General features: G+C 40.2%; 1 protein-coding gene across 18 annotated transcripts in view; it reads left to right on the top strand.

Annotated features, from left to right (window-relative positions):
- MAPK10 (mitogen-activated protein kinase 10) overlaps window positions 1–19,940 on the top strand; it is a 318,269-nt gene that overhangs the window by 181,392 nt on the left and 116,937 nt on the right. For all 18 annotated transcript variants that reach the window (XM_043545070.1, XM_043545075.1, XM_043545072.1 and 15 more), the window contains one exon: window positions 6,853–6,924. In XM_043545070.1, coding sequence (XP_043401005.1) covers window positions 6,859–6,924 — 66 coding nt within the window. In that variant the 5' untranslated portion in view covers window positions 6,853–6,858. The remainder of the gene's footprint in view (window positions 1–6,852; window positions 6,925–19,940) is intronic.

Raw genomic sequence — 19,940 nt, 5'->3', positions numbered from 1 at the left:
TGGAAGAACTCACAATCTAAACAGACATGATAGACAAAGAGTGGGAGGAGAAAAAGAGTCACAGATAGTTGAAGTGACTTGCCCAGGGTCACACTGTGCATTAATAACAGACACAGGAATAGACCCAGGGCCCCTGGGTTTCAGTCCAGTCCCGATCCATTAGACCATGATGCCCTATCCTCCAATTCTTACTCAGGCAGAATTTCTGTTGGCTTCAGTGGAAGTTTTGCCTCTGCGAGGACTGCTAAATCAGGGCTTTGATTTTATTTTTTTTAAAGTTCGTGTTGGATTATGTATGAGGGTTTTTTGCATATATTAAAGGACTGAGAATAGAAGTCTGTGTTCTTACCCATTACAGCAAAAGATACGTGGTATTAGGACTGTGTAATTGATAGTTATCAGTGAGTTTTTATAAAACAGTAAAAGATTATTTCTTCTTCTTACGTTAGAATACTCCTTTATTACTGAGAATAGGACTTTTTTTAAAAGCTCCAAATTGCCCTAACTATCAAAGTAAAAAGGACCTGAATATATAATGGGGAATAAGTGTCTACACAATTAAAAAACAAAGAGCATTTTTTAAATTTGAAACTGAAGAGTTGTGTGTTCACCTGAGAAATACTTCAGACTTGCTTTTCCAAGGACTTTAATGATTGTGTGATGGGATTTTTTAAAATTCTTTCAGTGAGTTTAGTACTTGCCAAAACAAAGAGCTTTTTACAGTTAGAGTATTTATTTCATCAGATAATTCTTGACCTTTACATCAGTTCAGTTAATTTTTCAAGGACAAAGCCTTCTCTATTTAATATTTTATATTTAAAAGTTCTGTGTGGTTATAAGAAACATCTTGCAAGGAGTGTCATATGGTCTGAAAACCCTCTGGGTGTCCAGCAAAGAAGGAGTTAATTTCTTGCTCTCCACTATGCAATTTTTGCTCACCTAGGATGAATGAAATATCATTAATTTTTGTCATCATCCCCAAGCACTCTGACTAAAGGTGGGCAAGTATATTTTTGTCCTTGAGCTGGTAAAGTTTTGAGAGCCTGGTTCTGAGAGGTTCTGTGCACCTCTGCAGTTGGTGTTATGAGGGTCAGCACTTGTGAAAATCAGCCTCTGTAACAATTTTGCAGTCTGTTCTCTCAGGACCCAATTCAACAAAACATTTAGGCACATACTTAAGTCCTGTTCTGAACTGGGGGCCTAAATGTGCAGGAAATTTGAACACAGCTCTCCATTACTGATAATGGTAGATATGCCTATACGGACCCAGGTTATGCCTCTCCTTATATGAACATAGAGGGGGTCTCCATGCATGGGCTTTCCTTCTTCCATGCGGAAGGATTTCAGGTGCCCCTATAGAACTGTTCCAATTCCTAGACTTTGGGTGATCCATGCATTCCAAGGTGTATAGAGGGAGAAGGAATGAGGGAAACACATCATCCCCCCCTCTATGCTCGTGGAAGATAGTGTAAAATGAATTAGTGCAGACTGCTTCTGGAAGCTGCTGTAGACAAGGGGAGTCCTTGGTAGTGTGGCTGCAATGGAATCAGGTTACAAGGGAACTGGGTGAGGGCCAGAGTCACTGTGGGTTTCAAGTCCTCTGGGAATGTGGTCCTGGCCTCCTGCGGATCCCAGAGAATCTGTCAGGTTTGGGGGACGGGGGCCTTTTCCTTGGGAGAGCAACACCCTCTGATTGCCCCTTCATGAGATGATGAGATTCCCATGGGAAAATATTACCCTTTGTTAGCTTTTACCCTGGAGGGGACAATCTGGGCCATAAATCCCCCCAAAACATTTAGAAGTGAATTAGAAGTACCAGCAACTTGGTGTTTGATTCTAATCTTGGATGTGTTGACATGCACCACAATCTACTAGTGTGCATGATCTACTATGTGCAAGCTCAGGGAACTTTTCAGTACATCTGGAGGTGGGTGCCCACCTGTCTGAGATGGGAATGAAACCTAATGATTGCAAATTGTTATGAAATTCATAACTACCCCCGTTTAATCATTAATATAAGTAGTTAGTTCTCCGAGATAAAATGAAGTACTGCGTATAGAGGAGATGGTGCCTGTATAGCCCAAAACATTGAGCATACCACTGAGAATCAGGAAAGCAGGATTCTATCCTAATTTCTGTCCCTAACTCTGTGACACCTTGGTCAGGTCTGCATCATTTTGTGATGGAATACTCAAGAGTCTGAGTTAAAACTGGTTCTGTTTATTGCCAGAATCATGTCACTTTTTGTTGTTCTTCTTCTTCTCTTTACAAGAGAATATGTGAGAATAATTGAGATTTAGGGTAAGAAAAATGTAGTTCTTAGAGTGAGATTCCAGTAGCATCACTCCAAACTTTAGATATTCAGTGTATTATACTTCAGTGCTCAGATCATGCATGTTCCAGCAAAGGAGAAAGGTCTACCTCTCTTTGAACTATGCATGGAATAATTCAAACCAATTTTCAAAATAGGAAATATTAAAAAACAAAACAAACCCCTCCCCCCCCGAAAGTATGAATCTTTTGAAATTAGCATTCTTCAAGAACAGTTTGTCTGTTACAGATGAATTGATGAGAAGATGCCTTATCTCAGACAGCAGGAACTGAATGTTATTTTTTAAAACCATTGCTAGAAAATGTATAGATAATTTTGATAAGAGGAATAACCAACTCCTTCTTTCTTCCATGCCATGAATTTTCTGAAATCTTTGTTTCAATCAGATACGTTGAGGCAGCACAAACTATTTTCAGCTTTTCCTCTTCAAAGTGAGTACATAACCAAACAGCCATATAAAGATATGCAGTACATTCAACCTCTACCCCCCACACATACGGTACATTTTCTTATGGCGATGTGATAAATGCAGAAATGCTTGATTTATCTCCCCATAAAATTACAGTGACAAACCTTACTTTAATATTGGGAAAGTCATGGTATGTTGGGCTGGGAGTACGTTATGATATATCATAGGGTATTCTGCAGTCCTGATCAAATTCTGCAGTTTACAGCCATACAGCCTCAGGTTTTAATCTTATCATAGTTGATAAATAAATCTGTACTGAGTGTGATAGCATGGTTTACCTCTTCCCAGAATCAGGTTCCAGCCATGACCCAGTTTTTTGGGCTTAGGTTATTTGATCTTCTGGCCATATGAAATGTTCCCCTTCCAAGTTAAAGAAAAGTCCAGATATGATCAGGAATGCATGTCCTTCACCCCTCAATACAAGACAAATGTTTCCTTCACCCTCTCTAGGCTGAACTGTTCGATAGGTCTTTCGGGGAGGGTCCACACTAGTCTTTTCCACTGTTGCAGAAGGGTAAGGGGTGGGGGCCTTCCTCCTGCCCTTTCTGGAAGTTGCAGGCTGGGGCCTCTAAAAAAGGATAGGTGCAAACACCAGGCCTCAAGCCTACACCACAACCATATTGCCTCAGGCCTTTCCCTTCATATTGCCTTTAGGCCTCCTCCTGGGCTATCTCCCAGGCTTCCTTGCTGGGCTCCCTGGCCCCTTTCCTGGCAAGACCCCACAACAGCCGCTGCTCTTTCAAATCTCTCTTGTTTCCTGAAGACCATCCCCATCAACTGCTGCTCACCCCTAAGTCTCTTCTTGTTCTGAGCAACAGGCAGAGCTTTTATACTCCTTCCTGGGTGGCCTTCCTATGGTAGCATGTGTGTCATTAAATTTGGTCAGTGCCAACGACTCATTTCTTATGAAAAGCACCAGGGGATCTTTAGTTCCCAGCAGTGGTCAGGGCCTTCTTTTTTCCCCCCTTGCTCTCATCCGAAAGTAGACACCTCCAGAAACAGTGTTGGATGCAGATCCAAACATTGCAGTTAGCCCCTAAGTCTTGAATGGGAAGTGCCAAAACCTTGGTACCAAACATCCCTGAACTTTGGAAAAGCTTGGATCTCAACTGAACTTTACCGCTTCGACCCATCTCTACCAAAAAAAAAGTAGTTAGATATTTACTGATGCCGAATTCCTTTTAGATTGCCGTCCTTATGTCATGCTTGTGAATGTACACTCCCATTGTGGCTATGCAATGACAATGTTTGGGAAGTATTATGATAGCATTGGCAGGGACAGTGTGTGTGTGTGTGTGTGTGTGTGTGTGAGAGAGAGATGGAAAATGTCAATTTGTCGAAGTTAAAACTTTGTGTGGGAACCCATCAGTGTCATGTTCTGGGTGCAATCCAGACTAGTGAGGGTTGGTGTCACTGAATGTCCTGTAACCCTGGGCACCTTAAATTGCTCTGCTGCTGTAGGTCCCTTGTCTGGATGCAGCTAGTCAGGGCACAAGTATGTACTGAGTGTCTATGTGATAAGTGGCCCTGGACCAGCAACTAAGATTCCAGCAGCTTGCTTGCCACACCCTAGCCACACTCTGGTCTCCACCAGCTTTGTGGTTATGCCTGGCAAGATGACCCCAATGCCCCCCAGTTCTGAATTTTCCCAAAACCATGTGCTCTACAACCTCCAGCCCTTTCCTTTCAGAGGAATAATAAAGTTTGTTTGTTCTTCTAAAGAAACAAAATACACAGGTTATCGTGATAAACTGGAGTTAACAATCACTTCAATTCAAACACAGCACTGGTTTGGTTCAAATGAAAAGTAAAACAAGTTTAATAGCAAAAGGTGATAGGATTTTAAATGAGTTCCGTCACAAAGAGTAGAGTTTAAATGGTTACAAACAAAAGTGAAAAACACTTTCTAGAGACTAAAACTTAGCAAATTAGGCTTGATTCAAGGTAAAAATCGTATCACGCTATCTTCCAGCAAGATGTCTGTCCACGCAGCTGGTCACGATCTTCCATCAAGACCAAAGTGTTTTTTAGGTGAAAGACAACTTGGGATTCTTTACCCCTCTCTTTCATAGTCCAGAATCCATTTAAAAGATGCAGTGAAGGTTACCTCCCCCCAAATTAAGCTGTGAGGAAAGCAACATGGAGTCTGGTGGTGAAGGAATTTCCATGCTGGTTTCTTCCCCCTCTGGTGTTGACTAAAATGCAAATTGATCTGTTCCAGACCTCTGTGATGCAAATCAATGGCCACTTGCGATGTCAGCTTGTCCTTTGTGTGGGAGGAACCTGTTTACCCACTTGCCCAACTTGTCTGGTAAACACATTATAGTTCCATATTTCCTTCATATTTGTGTGGTCACTTGGTAATTACTGTACACACACCGTGCAAGAATATGTGGTGGTAGTTTTCCAGTGATACCTTACATGATACATATCAGATACAGTTTTTGATATTAGCAAACTGGGGTGCATTGAACTGGTCACTGAAACTCACTACCAGATACCAGTGAGTCTCTTGCTCTGGGATGCAAGTTAGGGTCACCATCAAACTTCACCAGGAAGGTTTCTCAGGTCTAGAATGGAACTGAGAGAGCAAGAGAGACCCCAGACTAGCCAACAGCTGCAGTGGTGGGGCATTCAACTGGGATGTGGGAGGCACAGGTTCAAGTGCCTACTTTGGAGCAGAGACTTCAACCCAGGTCTCCCACATTGATTCATTCTCTCTCTTTTCATGAAAAATTTTATAACGTTTCAGTTTCCTCTCAATGTGAAATGAGAAATATTTTGAAACCTCAGAAATGTTTGGAAGATGAGAAAATTGTTTCCTGCACAGTTCAAATCAAGATAATGCATCAGCATGTAGTCCTACTGAATGGGGATATGTCCTCTAAACCTCTTCAGTGAGAGAATTTAATAATCTGCTAGTTTCCAGAAAGCAGTGAGATTATGACTAATGTTATAAATATATATATAAACAAACCCTCTGTGAAATGTGGAGCTTCCTCAATAACTCATCGAGCAACAAGGCAGCAATCTGAGACACTGTAATGTGATGCAGAGAAAGTCATACACTTGCTTTTCATGACCAGATTGTTCATTCATTCATTAAAAATTAAGCACATGTGGGAGCATATGGTACAATTCAGGTTGCAAACACTGGTGGGCATTTTTTTCTTTTTATGGTTTTTTCAGCCCTGTGCAGGCAGAATAGGATAAAATAACTCCAATAAACTTATTACTAGTTCACAGTACTTCAGCCTATCGTTAATGCACCGTTATTACAGTCACATAAATATCTCAAGACCACAGTGTAGAATTTCAGGACCGTGGTGGTATCTCCATCAAAGTAGGATAGTATTTCTCAGGATTAGCTTTTACATAATCTTATTATATTTACAAGGCAAAATTGAAATTCTACAATATTTGTCTCCTTTTCTTGTAAAGCTAGCAGATTTTTTTTATTTTGGTGCAATTAAGATTTTTGCCTTTTTCCTTAATGCAATCCTGCTTCTTGGCAGAAAACCAGTGGAGATTTCTGTCTTTGCTCCAGCACAGCTACTCATTTGAGCAGCCTTACTGGCACTTGTGCATTTTTCTGTGGTGCTCTATATTGGAATTATAGTATGCCACAGTAGGGCTGAGATGAGTAGTAGGAGTTGAAGGAGGAACCATAGACTCTTTCATGATGGGTCAATAGACCAAATGAAGGTAACTCCGCTGTCCCTGCAGTTCTGGCCACTGAGCTCCAAGGGCTCAATTTCGCTCCAGCTGGTGTGGGGAATTTGTGAATTGCACTGGGTTGCATGTAGGGAAGATTCTGATCTAATGATTTCAAGTTACTACCAAGCTAGATTGTGTTTAAACAGGTAACCTTTCCTAGTAGTGTGAAAGCTCTGGAGCCTATTACCAATCCACTGAGCCACCCCAATCTCTTTTATTCATATAACTGAATAATAACTCACATGTTGTTTTCATACTGTGAAATCAGGTGGATAGAAATTGTAATTCCAAATCAGCAACAGGCAGGTGATTTTGACCTTTTTTTTAATTGCAGGTATTTATGAGCCGGCATTTCTTGTACTACTGCAGTGAACCTACCCTGGATGTGAAGATTGCCTTTTGTCAGGTGTGTGTTCCTTACAGGTAAAACAAGGTACAGTATATACTTGTACTTCCATATTTGCCATCTATATTATATTGACACTGTAGAATTACAGTAGAAGCCCAGTGCAGGCTACTGAATTGTGAGAATTAACCAGCAGAAAAACACAATAGAAGTGCTTGATAATGCATCACAGAGTTTACTTTTTCACTTAGTTTGACAATCATAGTTTGGTTTTAATCATTCATGACTGTGCTTTGTAATGGCTAGTGAATGTACTGGAGTAATTTTTATACAAATAACAGTCTTAGGCCTTTTTACACACAATTTGGAATTGAAATAAAACTTGGTTTTAATTCACACCAATTTAAATTGAATCAAAATAGGACACTCTTAATCTCTGAGAAGTAATCTCTTAAAAGTGTCCACATACAGACAAGCACAGAAATATCCAAAAGGATGAATGAAAACACATTTTTCTTATTTCCTTTCCTGCCTTTATATAGGTAAACCCCTTGTACGGTAACACCTCACTACAGAACTGTTCTCTAACCTCACTGTATAACTCTCTGCTTTTACATCTTTGCTAAGAGATGAGGAAGAGTGACCAAATTTGTGCATGGAGTATAAAGTGTATGGTTTAATGAAATGTGTGTGATTGAGGTTCCGCTGTATTTAAGCAGCAGTGTAGCCAATTTTGTACTTTTAAAATTGATCTTGAAATTCAGTCATGATGCTTTAAACTCCACAGGACTGAAACTAAACTCAGTAAATTAAGTGCAGAATGAAAGCTGATTAAGTTGTCCAATTCTTGGACCTGTTAGTTAGATTTGGGAAGTTTAGCATTCATACATGTTCAGCAGCCACAAATCTTGGAGACATTTTCGTTATCTAGGTGAGCATGGTTTTTTTTTTCCTATTCACTTCTCCTGTAGCGTGACTAGTGCTTGAGCGCTATCTCTTCATTCATTTTTATGGTCTGATGGATCACCTGTAATCTGGGTGATCACAAGAATAATATGTGTTTCTTGATCGGTGAGAACAGTGTTGCATCCTTAGAAAGAGCATTAAAGGTATTACGTTTAATACTTAACCAGCAAATGATTACACTGGGTCCAAGTAACTGAAATTCAAGTAAAAAAAAGTAATATTTGTTCTTTGGCAGCATTTAATACAAAGCAGCAAAAAGGTTGTTTTTTTCCCACAAATATCTTTTCCTGTTCTCTGCATTTCACCAGGCATTCAGGTTCAGGGTGGTTCTGGACCATATAATTTCATTTTTCAATCTGACAGTCTGCTTCACACATTTTCTTTCCCCCCATCCTCCTCTGCCCGAGGCATTTTGTCTCTCTTTGTTTCTCATCTACATATAGATCTTATTTGCTCAAATTCCCCTTGTACTATAACCATCTATGGTAGTTAGCAACATTTCATAATTCATCCAGACTCACTTTTTTGTCACCATCACAGAAAGTTACTATTACTTTTCATCCATAACTCCCTGACAGAGCTGGGGACACTCTTTCCATCAAAACATTTGTACTGAAGCAAAATGACTTCTCAATGTAACTACATTTTCTGCCCCAAAAATCCCATTTTCAATAAATTTTTTAGGTTTACAGTTGCCTAAAAAAAGTGGTTTTAGGTTTTTTACATCCCCTCGTCGAAGATTCCCCCCTCCCAATTATTTTTGTTAAATTTTTCATTGGGGGGTGGGGGGAAATCATTTTCTGACACTCTCTACTTCTTAACTCTATCTTCTCCCTGTCACTGAGACCCCAGTGAAAAAGTTGTACAGGAATCTTTACATATAATTCTCCTCTCCCACTTGGAAGTATGCTGTATGCAATTATAATGCATTAATATACAAGAGAGGCATCTGACCACCTGCACTGTGATCCTTCAGTCTCAGATGAAATGACATCTCAAATGGTGTGTGCTTCTTACCCATCACACCTGATTTAGATATGAGCAGGGGAAGGGTGGTGGTCACCTTTTTCTTTAATATTCAGAATTCCTCTTGTTAGACCAGTGATGGATGTCAGTTAACGGTTTTTCTTGCTGGATACAAGGTTTTGGAAATAGATCTAATAGTGACAATGCTGCTGTAGTTATTCCTGTTCAGTTCATTTACTCTTATTAAAAAGGATTTGGAGACACACGTAGAACTGTATTTATGTGCAATGAATTGGACAAGCAAAATAAAACAAAAGTAACAACAACTCTGGCAGTATTTTTAACACTAAATGAAATTGATTGTGTTATAACTGTAGAAGATTTCCAAAAAATAAATTATGCAGTAAGTGGTTGTGAACTGTGCCAGACTGACATACTGGAAATTGTAAACTGTATCCACAAAGCAGATACAACGCAAACAATAATTCAAGCTCCATCACATCAGTCCACCAACGTGCCTGAGCCCTGACCCTTTAAGGGTGGAAACCAAGTTCAGTCTCCATGCTGAGTGAAAGTGATCATGAAAGTGATCCATGATTCTAAGGAAAAGAAGGAGTGAGAGCAGATGAAAAAGGACAATGGTTTCAAAAAAGCAGACTTCAACAAACTCCGGGAACTGGTAGATAGAGTCCCATGGGAAGAAAATCTAGGAGAAAAGGGGGTTCAGGAGATCTGGCAGTTTCTCAGGGACAATGTTAAAGGCACAACTTCCAACTATCCTGATGCAAGGGAAAGATGGGAAGAATACTAAGAGACCAGTATGGCTGCATCAGGATCTCTTTAAAGACCTGAAATGTAAAAGGAATCTTACAAACAGTGGAAACATGGACACATTGCTAAGGATGAGTACAGAAGAATAACACAAGCATGCAGGGAGAAAATCAGAAAGACTAAGGAAAAACTGAACTGCACCTAGGAAGACATACAAGGGAAAAATAGTTTTTATATGTACATTAGGAGCAAGAGACAGATGAAGGAAAGCATAGGTCCATTACTTAATTAGTGGAGTAGAAGAGCTAACAACAAACAATGCCAGGAAGGCTGAAAGTGTTTAACCTTCATCCAGTGTTGAGAAAAAGGTCACATTAACTGTGTTGTGGGAGACTTTTGTCCCTCAGATGCATTCAGAAACTAAGAACAACTCTTCAATGTTTTAGTGAAAAAACGTTAAGTAGCAAATTGAAAGAACTAGCTGGGGTCTCATTCAGTGTGAGCATCAATGTAGAGTGGTCAGCATGTACAAATTCAGTGCTGTGACCGGGTGCCTGGGATGGGCCATGCTGAGAATGCCACAGTCAGGGCAGACTGCAAGAAATAGGGCAGACAGTCCCCAAAGCTATAATCAGATTCACCAATCCAGTAACAAAAGATCTTCTGCAGTACCACATTGGTTAACCAGAAGCCAAACATAGTCCCCCTTTAGGCATTCCTGCCATTGGCTCCCATCCAGACAAACAGGTCTAATATGGTAAGGGGTTATTGGAAAACCTAATTCACCATATGTGAGATTCTTGCTAATCACAAGGGATTAGACAATTATCCTTGGGTCAATATGCATCTCAGATTTTACAGAAATGTTACGCAGTCAGCCAATCCTTAGTAAACTAACTAAAGATTTATGAATAAAAAGAAAAGAAGACAGTTATACATAGTTAATAGATCATATACCTATAAATGACTGCAAAGTCCTTATGTCTGGTTCGTAGCAGTGATGGAATAGCCCACTGGCTTGCAAAAGTCTTTCTGGTAACTTCCAAAAGATTGGAAGGTCCTCAATCCATAGTTCAAAATACTCGTTTTAGTTGTAAATCCACAGTCCAGAGAACTGGAGCAGGAAAGAAGCAAAATGGAGGCCTCTCAGGGGTCTTTTTATATCCCTTGCCATGTGCATGGAAATGTACTATCCCAAACAAAGCCCACAGCCCCTATGGAAAGTTAATGGCCCAAGATGGAGTCCAGGGTCACAAGAGCATATCACATGTCCTCACATGGTTTGCTGAATTACAAGGGATGGCCATTGGTCCTCACTGTCTGAGGCATCCAGAGGAAGAGCTGTCTGGATGGGATGAGTTTCTTCAATGGCCATTTGTGAAAGTGGAGTGTCCTTAATGGGCCATCAGTACATAGCAGTCTAGTCCTAATGTAAATCTATCTTGGGGGTGTCACTCGGGAACAAAACACATGTTGGCAATACAAATACATAGTCAATATTCATAACTTTACATACAAAATGTGATACATGGATGTAATAGGATAATCATACTCAATAGACTGTAACTTTTCCATTGACATCTTACATGATACACTTTTTGCAAAATGTGTTGCAGTTGTATAACAGTGGTAATATCAATTATGTAAATGCTCCTCTTCAGTCATACAGCATCACAACTGCATTCTTCACACTGCTTGTGGTTTTTCCAGTTAGCTGACCTTGGGCACATGTGGCAGCCTCCACTGCTGAGTTTGCTAGGTCCTCTCCTAGTGGCTGATTTTCGATTGTAGCTGCTTTGATGGGCATGGTGAGATGATGGGTATACACATTCATTTCTATATGTGCATCTATAAGTTGTTCTAGACTGACAAGGAACAAGCACTTTCTTTGTCATGGTCAAATGTGGTGCCAAGCAGGACTGATGCTGACGCAAATGATGAAACTTGCAGTGTCAGTAATATCAAGCATGTTGAAGAAAAGAATAAATGTCTACCTATTTGTCTTGTGCCTGTAAGACTACATTCTTGCAAGATGGTCCATGTTATCAACACCACTTTTAGCATCATTTGAGTGGAGAATTATGTAGAGTTTCTTTTTGTCTCTTTCTACAACCTTATCATGATGCATTGTCAATAGAATTATTACTGACTTGCCCTTCTTGCAACAGAGGGAACCAGTTTAGAGTAGCCCAGCAAACCTGAACACTGACATTTTTTTTCCTCGGCTGCGATGTGGATGCATCTCACTGGCTTGTTTTGTGAGATTGTTCCAACATAGGTCACATTTTTGTTGACTATATCTTCAGCAAGCTGAATACTGGTGAACAAATTACTCCCAACTACATTTTCCCCAATTTTATAACAGGGCTGAACACAAGCTGCTCATTGTCTGAAGATAAACTTGATGAACAATAGATGGAGACATGGTTTTCCTTTTCAGAGCAACTCTTGACATGATCTGGCATAACGTTATTATCATCTAATATGTTGTAATCACATGACAACTCACTTTCAGAGTTGTAAATCACTTTATAAGGTCAGAAGCAGAATATCATGCCTGTTTGCCATCTTGAATTTTGCAACACAGAAAATTCCCTCAAGAGTCTCCTGAGCCTGCAGTGTTTGGAGCACAATATTTAGACACCCTCAAGAGTGTGAGGCAAAGAGGGCCTGCATCAGTCCATTCTGAGTTGAGGATACTTAACATGCCCAGATTTGAAGGGACCAACCTCCCTGGAGTACCTTCTACCTTAGGGTGACTGTATGTCGCAACCACTGTCACTACAATGTATTATCAATGAGCATTTTCTATTATAATACAAGATACTCGAAGCAAATGTGCAGGTAGAACAGTGCAACACATTTGGAGTACATTTGTACCCACATATTTTTTTTTATACAGAAAAATACTTTTTTTTTTCTCCCTGGATTGCATATATGTGCCTAGGTTCTAGATCAGCATAATTAGAGTGCCATTAGTTTGTTATTGCAATTTTTATATGCTTGCAGCTACAACATTACCGCATCAATGGGGATGAGGGTTAACGTCTATTTTGATTTAGTTATCGCTAAAAAATTTGCAGAAAGAACAGGAGTACTTGTGGCACCTTAGAGACTAACAAATTTATTAGCGCATAAGCTTTCATGGGCTACAGCCCACTTCATCGGATGCATTGAATGGAACATATAGTAAGAAGATATATATATATATACACACACACACATACAGAGAAGGTGGAAGTTGCCATACAAACTGTAAGGGGCTAATTAATTAAGATGAGCTATTATCAGCAGGAGAAAAAACTTTAGTAGTGATAATCAAGATGGCCCATTTAGACAGTTGACAAGAAGGTGTGAGGATACTTAACATAGGGAAATAGATTCAATATGTGTAAATACCCAGCAACTCCCAGTCTCTATTCAAACCCACGTTAATGGTATCTAGTTTGCATTATTAATTCAAGCTCAGCAGTTTCTTGTTGGAGTCTGTTTCTGAAGCTTTTCTGTTGCAGAATTGCCACCCTTCAGTCTTTTACTGAGTGGCCAGAGAGGTTGAAGTTTTCTCCTACCGGTTTTGAATGATATGATTCCTGATGTCAGATTTGTGTCCATTTATTCTTTTGCGTACAGACTTTCCGGTTTGGCCAACGTACATGGCAGAGGGGCATTGCTGGCACATGATGGCATATATCACATTGGTAGATGTGCAGGTGAATGAGCCCCTGATGGCGTGGCTAATGTGATTAGGTCCTGTGATGGTGTCACTTGAATAAATATGTGGACAGAGTTGGCATCGGGCTTTGTTGCAAGGGTAGGTTCCTGGGTTAGTGTTTTTGTTGTGTGATATGTGGTTGCTGGTGAGTATTTGCTTCAGGTTGGGGGGCTGTCTGTAAGCGAGGACTGGCCTGTATCCCAAGATTTGTGAGAGTGAGGGATCGTCCTTCAGGATAGGTTGTAGATCTTTGATGATGCGTTGGAGAGGTTTTAGTTGGGGGCTGAAGGTGATGGCTAGCGGCATTCTGTTTTCTTTGTTGGGCCTGTCCTGTAGTAGGTGACTTCTGGGTACCCGTCTCACTCTGTCAGTCTGTTTCCTCACTTCCCGAGGGGGGTATTGTAGTTGCAAGAATGCTTGATAAAGATCTTGTAGGTGTTTGTCTCTGTCTAAGGGGTTGGAGCAAATATGGTTGTATCTTAGAGCTTGGCTGTAGACAATGGATCATGTGGTGTGTCCTGGATGGAAGCTGGAGGCATGTAGGTAAGTATAGCGGTCAGTAAGTTTCCGATATAGGGTGGTGTTTATGTGACCATTGCTTCTGAGCACAGTAGTGTCCAGGAAATGAACCGCTTGTGTGGATTGGTCTAGGCTGAGGTTGATGGTGGGATGGAAATTGTTGAAATCATGGTGGAATTCCTCAAGGGCTTCTTTTCCATGGGTCCAGATGATGAAGATGTCATCAATGTAACACAAGTAGAGTAGGGGCATTGGGGGACGAGAGCTAAGGAAGCGTTGTTGTAAGTCAGCCATAAAAATGTGTTGGCATACTGTGGGGCCATGTGGGCACCCGTAGCAGTGCCGCTGACTTGAAGGTATATATTATCCCCAAATGTGAAATAGTTGTGGTTGAGGACAAAGTCACAAAGGTCAGCCACCAAGTTTGCCGTGACATTATCAGGGATACTGTTCCTGATAGCTTGTAGTCCATCATTGTGTGGAATGTTGGTGTAGAGGGCTTCTACATCCATAGTGGCCAGAATAGTGTTTTCTGGAAGATGACAGATAGAATGTAGTTTCCTCAGGAAGTCAGTGGTGTCTCGAAGATAGCTGGGAGTGCTGATAGCTTAGGGCCTGAGGAGAGAATCCACATAGCCAGACAATCCTGCTGTTAGGGTGCCAATGCCTGAGATGATGGGATGTCCAGGATTTTCAGATTTATGGATCTTGGGTAGCAAATAGAATACCCCTGGTTGGGGTTCTAGGCATGTGTCTGCACAGATCTGTTCCTGTGCTTTTTCAGGAAGTTTCTTGAGCAGATGGTGTAGTTTCTTTTGGTAATCCTCAGTGGGATCAGAGGATAACGGCCTGTACAATGTGGAGTTAGAGAGCTGCCTAGCAGCCTCTTGTTCATATTCCAACTTATTCATGATGACGACAGCACCTCCTTTGTCAGCCTTTTTGATTATGATGTCAGAGTTGTTTCTGAGGCTGTGGATGGCATTGTGTTCTGCACGGCTGAGGTTATGGGGCAAGTGATGCTGCTTTTCCACAATTTCAGCCCGTGCACATCAACGGAAGCAATCTATGTAGAAGTCCAGTCTGTTGTTTCGACCTTCAGGAGGAGTCCACGCAGAATCCTTCTTTTTGTAGTGTTGGTAGGAAGGATTCTGTGGGTTAGTATGTTGTTCAGAGGTGTGTTGGAAATATTCTTTGAGTCGGAGATGTCGAAAGTAGGATTCTAGGTCACCACAGAACAGTATCATGTTCGTGGGCCTGGAGGGACATAAGGAGAGGCCTCGAGATAGGACAGACTCTTCTGCCGGGCTAAGAGTATAGCTGGAAAGATTAACAATATTGTTGGGTGGGTTAAGGGAACTAATGTTGTGGTTCCTTGTTGCATGTAGCAGTTTAGATAGTTTAGTGTCCTTTTTCCTTTGTAGAGAAGCAAAGTTTGTGTTGTAAATGGCTTGTCTAGTTTTTGTAAAATCTATCTATGAGGAAGTTTGTGTGGAAGGTTGTTTTTTTATGAGAGTATCCAGTTTTGAGAGCTCATTCTTAATCTTTCTTTGTTGGCTATATAGGATGTTGATCAGGTGGTTTCGCAGTTTCTTTGAGAGTGTGTGACACAATCTCTCAGCATAGTCTGTGTGATATGTAGATTGTAATGGATTTTTAACCTTTAGTCCTTTTGGTATGATGTCCATCTGTTTGCTGTAGCCCACGAAAGCTTATGCTCTAATAAATTTGTTAGTCTCTAAGGTGCCACAAGTACTCCTGTTCTTTTTGCGGATGCACACTAACATGGCTGCTACTCTGAAACTAAAAAATTTAACTGTGACCAGATGTTTAACATGGTTAACATTAACAACCAGAGGGAAGGAATACAAGCCAGAATAGGGAAAGAACAGGTTAAAGAATATTTAGATAAGTTAGATGTATTCAAGTGGGCTGGGCCTGTCAAAATTCACCTTTGGGTACTTAAGAATGAGCTGAAGCAATCTCAGAACTGTTAGTGATTACCTTCAAGATCTCATGGAGGATGAGTGAAGTCCCAGAGAACTGGAGAATGGCAAACATACTACCTATAATTAAAAATGAAAACAAAAAGGACCTATGGAATTACAGACCCAGTCAGCATAACTTACGTGGAAAGATACTGGAACAAATTATTAAACAATCAGTTTGTATGTACCTAAAGAATAATAGTGTAGTAAGTAATAGCCAAAATTGATTTGTCAAGAACAAATCATGCCAGATCAACCTAATTTCCTTCTTTGACCAGTTTACTGACCCAGTGGATGGGGCTGGGGAAGCAGTTGACATGATTTATCTTGATTTTTATTAAGGCTTTTGACAGAGTCCAGTGTGACATTCTCATAAACGAACTAGGAAAAACTGGTTGAAAGAGTACTCAGAGTAGGTGTCAATGGTTCATTGTCAAACTGGATGGATGTATCCAATGTGGTCCCTCAAGAGTCTGTCTTGGGTCCGATACTATTCAATATTTTCATTAATGACTTGGATAATGGAGTGGATAGTATTCTTATTAAAATTTGTGGATGACACCAAGCCGGAAATGGTTGCAGGCACTGTGGAGGACAGATTTAGAATTCAAAATGACCTTGAGGAAGGAAGGAAAAATCAAAACTGGGGAATAACTGGCAAGGCAGTAGAGCTGCAGAAAAGGATTTGGGAGCTATAGTGGATCACAAATTGAATATAAGACAACAATATGATGCAGTTGCAAAAAGGGAAAATGTCATTCTGAGATGTATTAACAGGAGTGTTGTATGTAAGACACAAGAGGTAATTATCTGCTCTGCTTGGCACTGGTGAGGCTTCAGCTGGAGTATTTTGTTCAGTTTTGTGCATCACATTTTAAGAAAGATGCGGACAAATTGGAGAAATTCCAGAGGAGATAAAAAAAAAAAAGTTAAAGGTTTAGAAAACCTGACCTGTAGAAAGATTACGAACACTGGGAATATTTAGTTTTAAGAAGAGAAGATTGAGGGGGACTTCAATATGTTAAAGGCTGTTATAAAGGTGATCAACTGTTCTCTGTGTCCTCTGAAGGTAGGACAGGAAGTGATTGGCTCAGCATACAGCAAAGGAGATTTACGTTAGATATTAGGAAAACCTTTCTAACTATAAGGGTAGTTAAGCTCTGGAGTAGGTTTCCATGGAAAGTTGTGGAATCCCCATCATTGGAGGTTTTTAAGAACAGGTTAGATGAACACCTGTCAGGGATGGTCTAAGTTTAGTTGGTCCTGCCTCAGAGTGGGGGATGAACTATTTGACCTCTTGTGGTTCCTTTCAGCCCCCATTTCTGATTCTATATTAATTCACTCTCTCTGCTAAGCTAGGCCACGATCCAGAAAAACACTTAAGCACATGCTTAACTTTAAACATGTGAGTAGTTCCATTGGACGTCTTTAAGTGGTTTTGTTGGATCAGGACCACAGCCAGCAAGGGTGTCATCAGTTATTGTGGTATGGGGAGGGGATGTGTGATACACATGACAGTCCTGTAAGAACTGACCTAAATCCTCAGCTTATTCACAAATGGTAGCAATGTTTAGTCACTGCTGAAGTCATGCTAGTGACATGGAGGTGAAAGGCTCTGTAGTTAGTTAATCCTTCTGAGCCAGTGATGAAGAAATAATGAGTTGAGGGGGTTTTTTGGTCACCGGGAAGGCTTGCAGGAAGCAGCTGTCAGTTCAGTGAGTAAGCCTCAGGGATTTAGGGATTGCTTCCAGCAAAAATAAATGATATGTACATGGAATGTTCATTTGCAGCAAGGGGTTGATCCTGCAACTCAAATCCTCCCAGGACTATGGCCAAAGGACATTCATACAGTTTGTATAGCAAAGAGCACCTACACGTTCATCATTTCCAGAAGGCATACCCACTTCTTGGGTTTTCTGGGGTTTGAGTGCATTCAAAATATTTTCTTGTTGTATGAGCCTGAGTTGGAGATCAGAAGAGTCCCTGTTGTAATTTGATCCTAATCCACTGGCTTGCAAGATAATGAGCTAAATTTTGCTCTGTTACATCATTCTAAATTCAGGATGCAGTTGTGAGCAGAATGTAGCCCTTTAACTTTTAATTTCCAGCCCCCCCATAGCATCCTGGGTGTTTATAAGATGGTCTCCAGAGGGGACATTTTAAAAGTACACCATGGGCCAGATCCTCAGCAGGTGTAAATACATATAACTCCATTGTCTTCTATGAAACTATGTTGATTTATACCAGCTGAGGACCTGGCCTTCTATACAAGGCTGGACTGCTGGAATATGCAATCTTTTGGAGATAAATAACCAATGTGGGATTCTGAAGGGCAGCATTTATATCTGGCGAAATAGACCTATTACACAGAATGGAGTAGCTGGAATTATTAAAACTGGTGGTCTGTTGACAAGTTGAATAAATCATTGGAATACACTATAATAAAGTCCTGCTTCCATTCAGAGTATTCACCTCTTGGGCTTCCTTCCCACAAAAATGGTTTGTCCTATAATATCAATTCAGGAGGACAATAGGAAACTGAAACTTAGGGCTCTAAGTAATGCTATGCAAACTTTTCCTTGTAGCATATTCTTCTTGAGGATTTATCTGGGACTACCTACGGTAGGCATAGCTCTTTATGTTGTACATGAAAGTGGCATAGGCCTAATTATAAACTGTCCCTCTACAACCAGGTTACAGTATTAAGTGTAATATCTCTATCAGTAGCTCAATAATGTAAATGCCTCAACATGAAGGCAATATAAAGTATTTTAAGATTAAGAAACAAAATACATCCTTAGAAATAAGCAACAGCATTTTAAAAATTATGGCATGTAAAGAACTGGTTCTGAAAAAGATGACAATCACGTTTCAGCAATGTCTCCTGATGTTTCTGTCTGACCAGAATTTGAATCCGTCCATATGGGTTAACAGATATACATGCAGTGAAATTAAACCAGCAAGTCCATCTTTCCCCAAATACCTCCAATAGGCCATTCTTCATGAGGTATCTTTGTTTAGTCTTGCAGACCCCTACTCCTCAACTTCTTTTGCTCCACAGCTCAAAAGAAGTGTTCGTGGGTTCTCTGTACAAGTTCCTGAATGGTCTTTTTCAGTCCAATACATTTTTTGTTGGGATATAATATGATCCTGTGGTTTCACCCAGTCAGCGAAAGGCAAGATATTTTTCATGTCTTAGAAGAAAAATAACTTAAACCATTTCCTTTATTGGATTATGTGCTTTCATAATATGTATATTATACCACAATCAAAATATGGCACATTTTGTAGTTTTCAATGAGACACATCCATACATGTTAAGAAGATGTTTTTTCCTGAGTCATTCATCGTGATTTTATCTTAGATATGACAAGCATAGTCATATTTATTGGTTAATTTGAACAATTCAGTATCTCAAGTACAAGATCTGACAGCGGTTTTGTTCATTGTAATTCTTGCTGCATTGAGACCACCAAAAGAAATACCTAGAATGAAATTTTAGACTGGGATTTTGCGGAAATTTTGAGCCCTTTGAAAATCTTAGCTTAGTTTCTTGCTTGGTGGCTTTCTTTCCTCATTACTGTGACAACCTGTGTAAATTGCTTGACCAATCACTACGTGCGCGCGCTCTCTAAAATCCTTTAAAGACTCCCTAGTTTCCATAACAATGTCATTGATGAACATTTAGAAACGAGATTATTTTGAGAATGCTCTTAGATTAGCTTGAACCACAGAAAAGGTCATGTTTGTTGATAATCATGCAGCTATTCATTGGTTGAGCTCATCTGGTCTGATTGCGAATTGTTTCTTAATTTTGATAAATCAGTCTAATGTTTTAATCAGATTGGATGAAGATATTGCTTGCAGCCTTAAACAAAGTTGTTTCCATGCAAAATGTCCTGTAATTTCCCATGGTTTCTGGTGGGTCATTAATCAACATTCATGATAGTTACCCTTGGGTAACTAGTGGAGTTCCCCAAGAGTCAGTTCTAGGACCAATCCTATTCAACTTATTCATAAATGATCTGGAGAAAGGGGTAAACAGTGAGGTGGCAAAGTTTGCAGATGATACTAAACTGCTCAAGATAGTTAAGACCAAAGCAGACTGTGAAGAACTTCAAAAAGATCTCACAAAACTAAATGATTGGGCAACA

Source organism: Chelonia mydas, chromosome 4 (assembly GCF_015237465.2).
Source record: "Chelonia mydas isolate rCheMyd1 chromosome 4, rCheMyd1.pri.v2, whole genome shotgun sequence".
Lineage (NCBI taxonomy): Eukaryota > Metazoa > Chordata > Testudines > Cheloniidae > Chelonia > Chelonia mydas.
The sequence above is the reverse complement of the archived record's forward strand: the minus strand, read 5'-3'. Positions and strand labels throughout refer to the sequence as shown.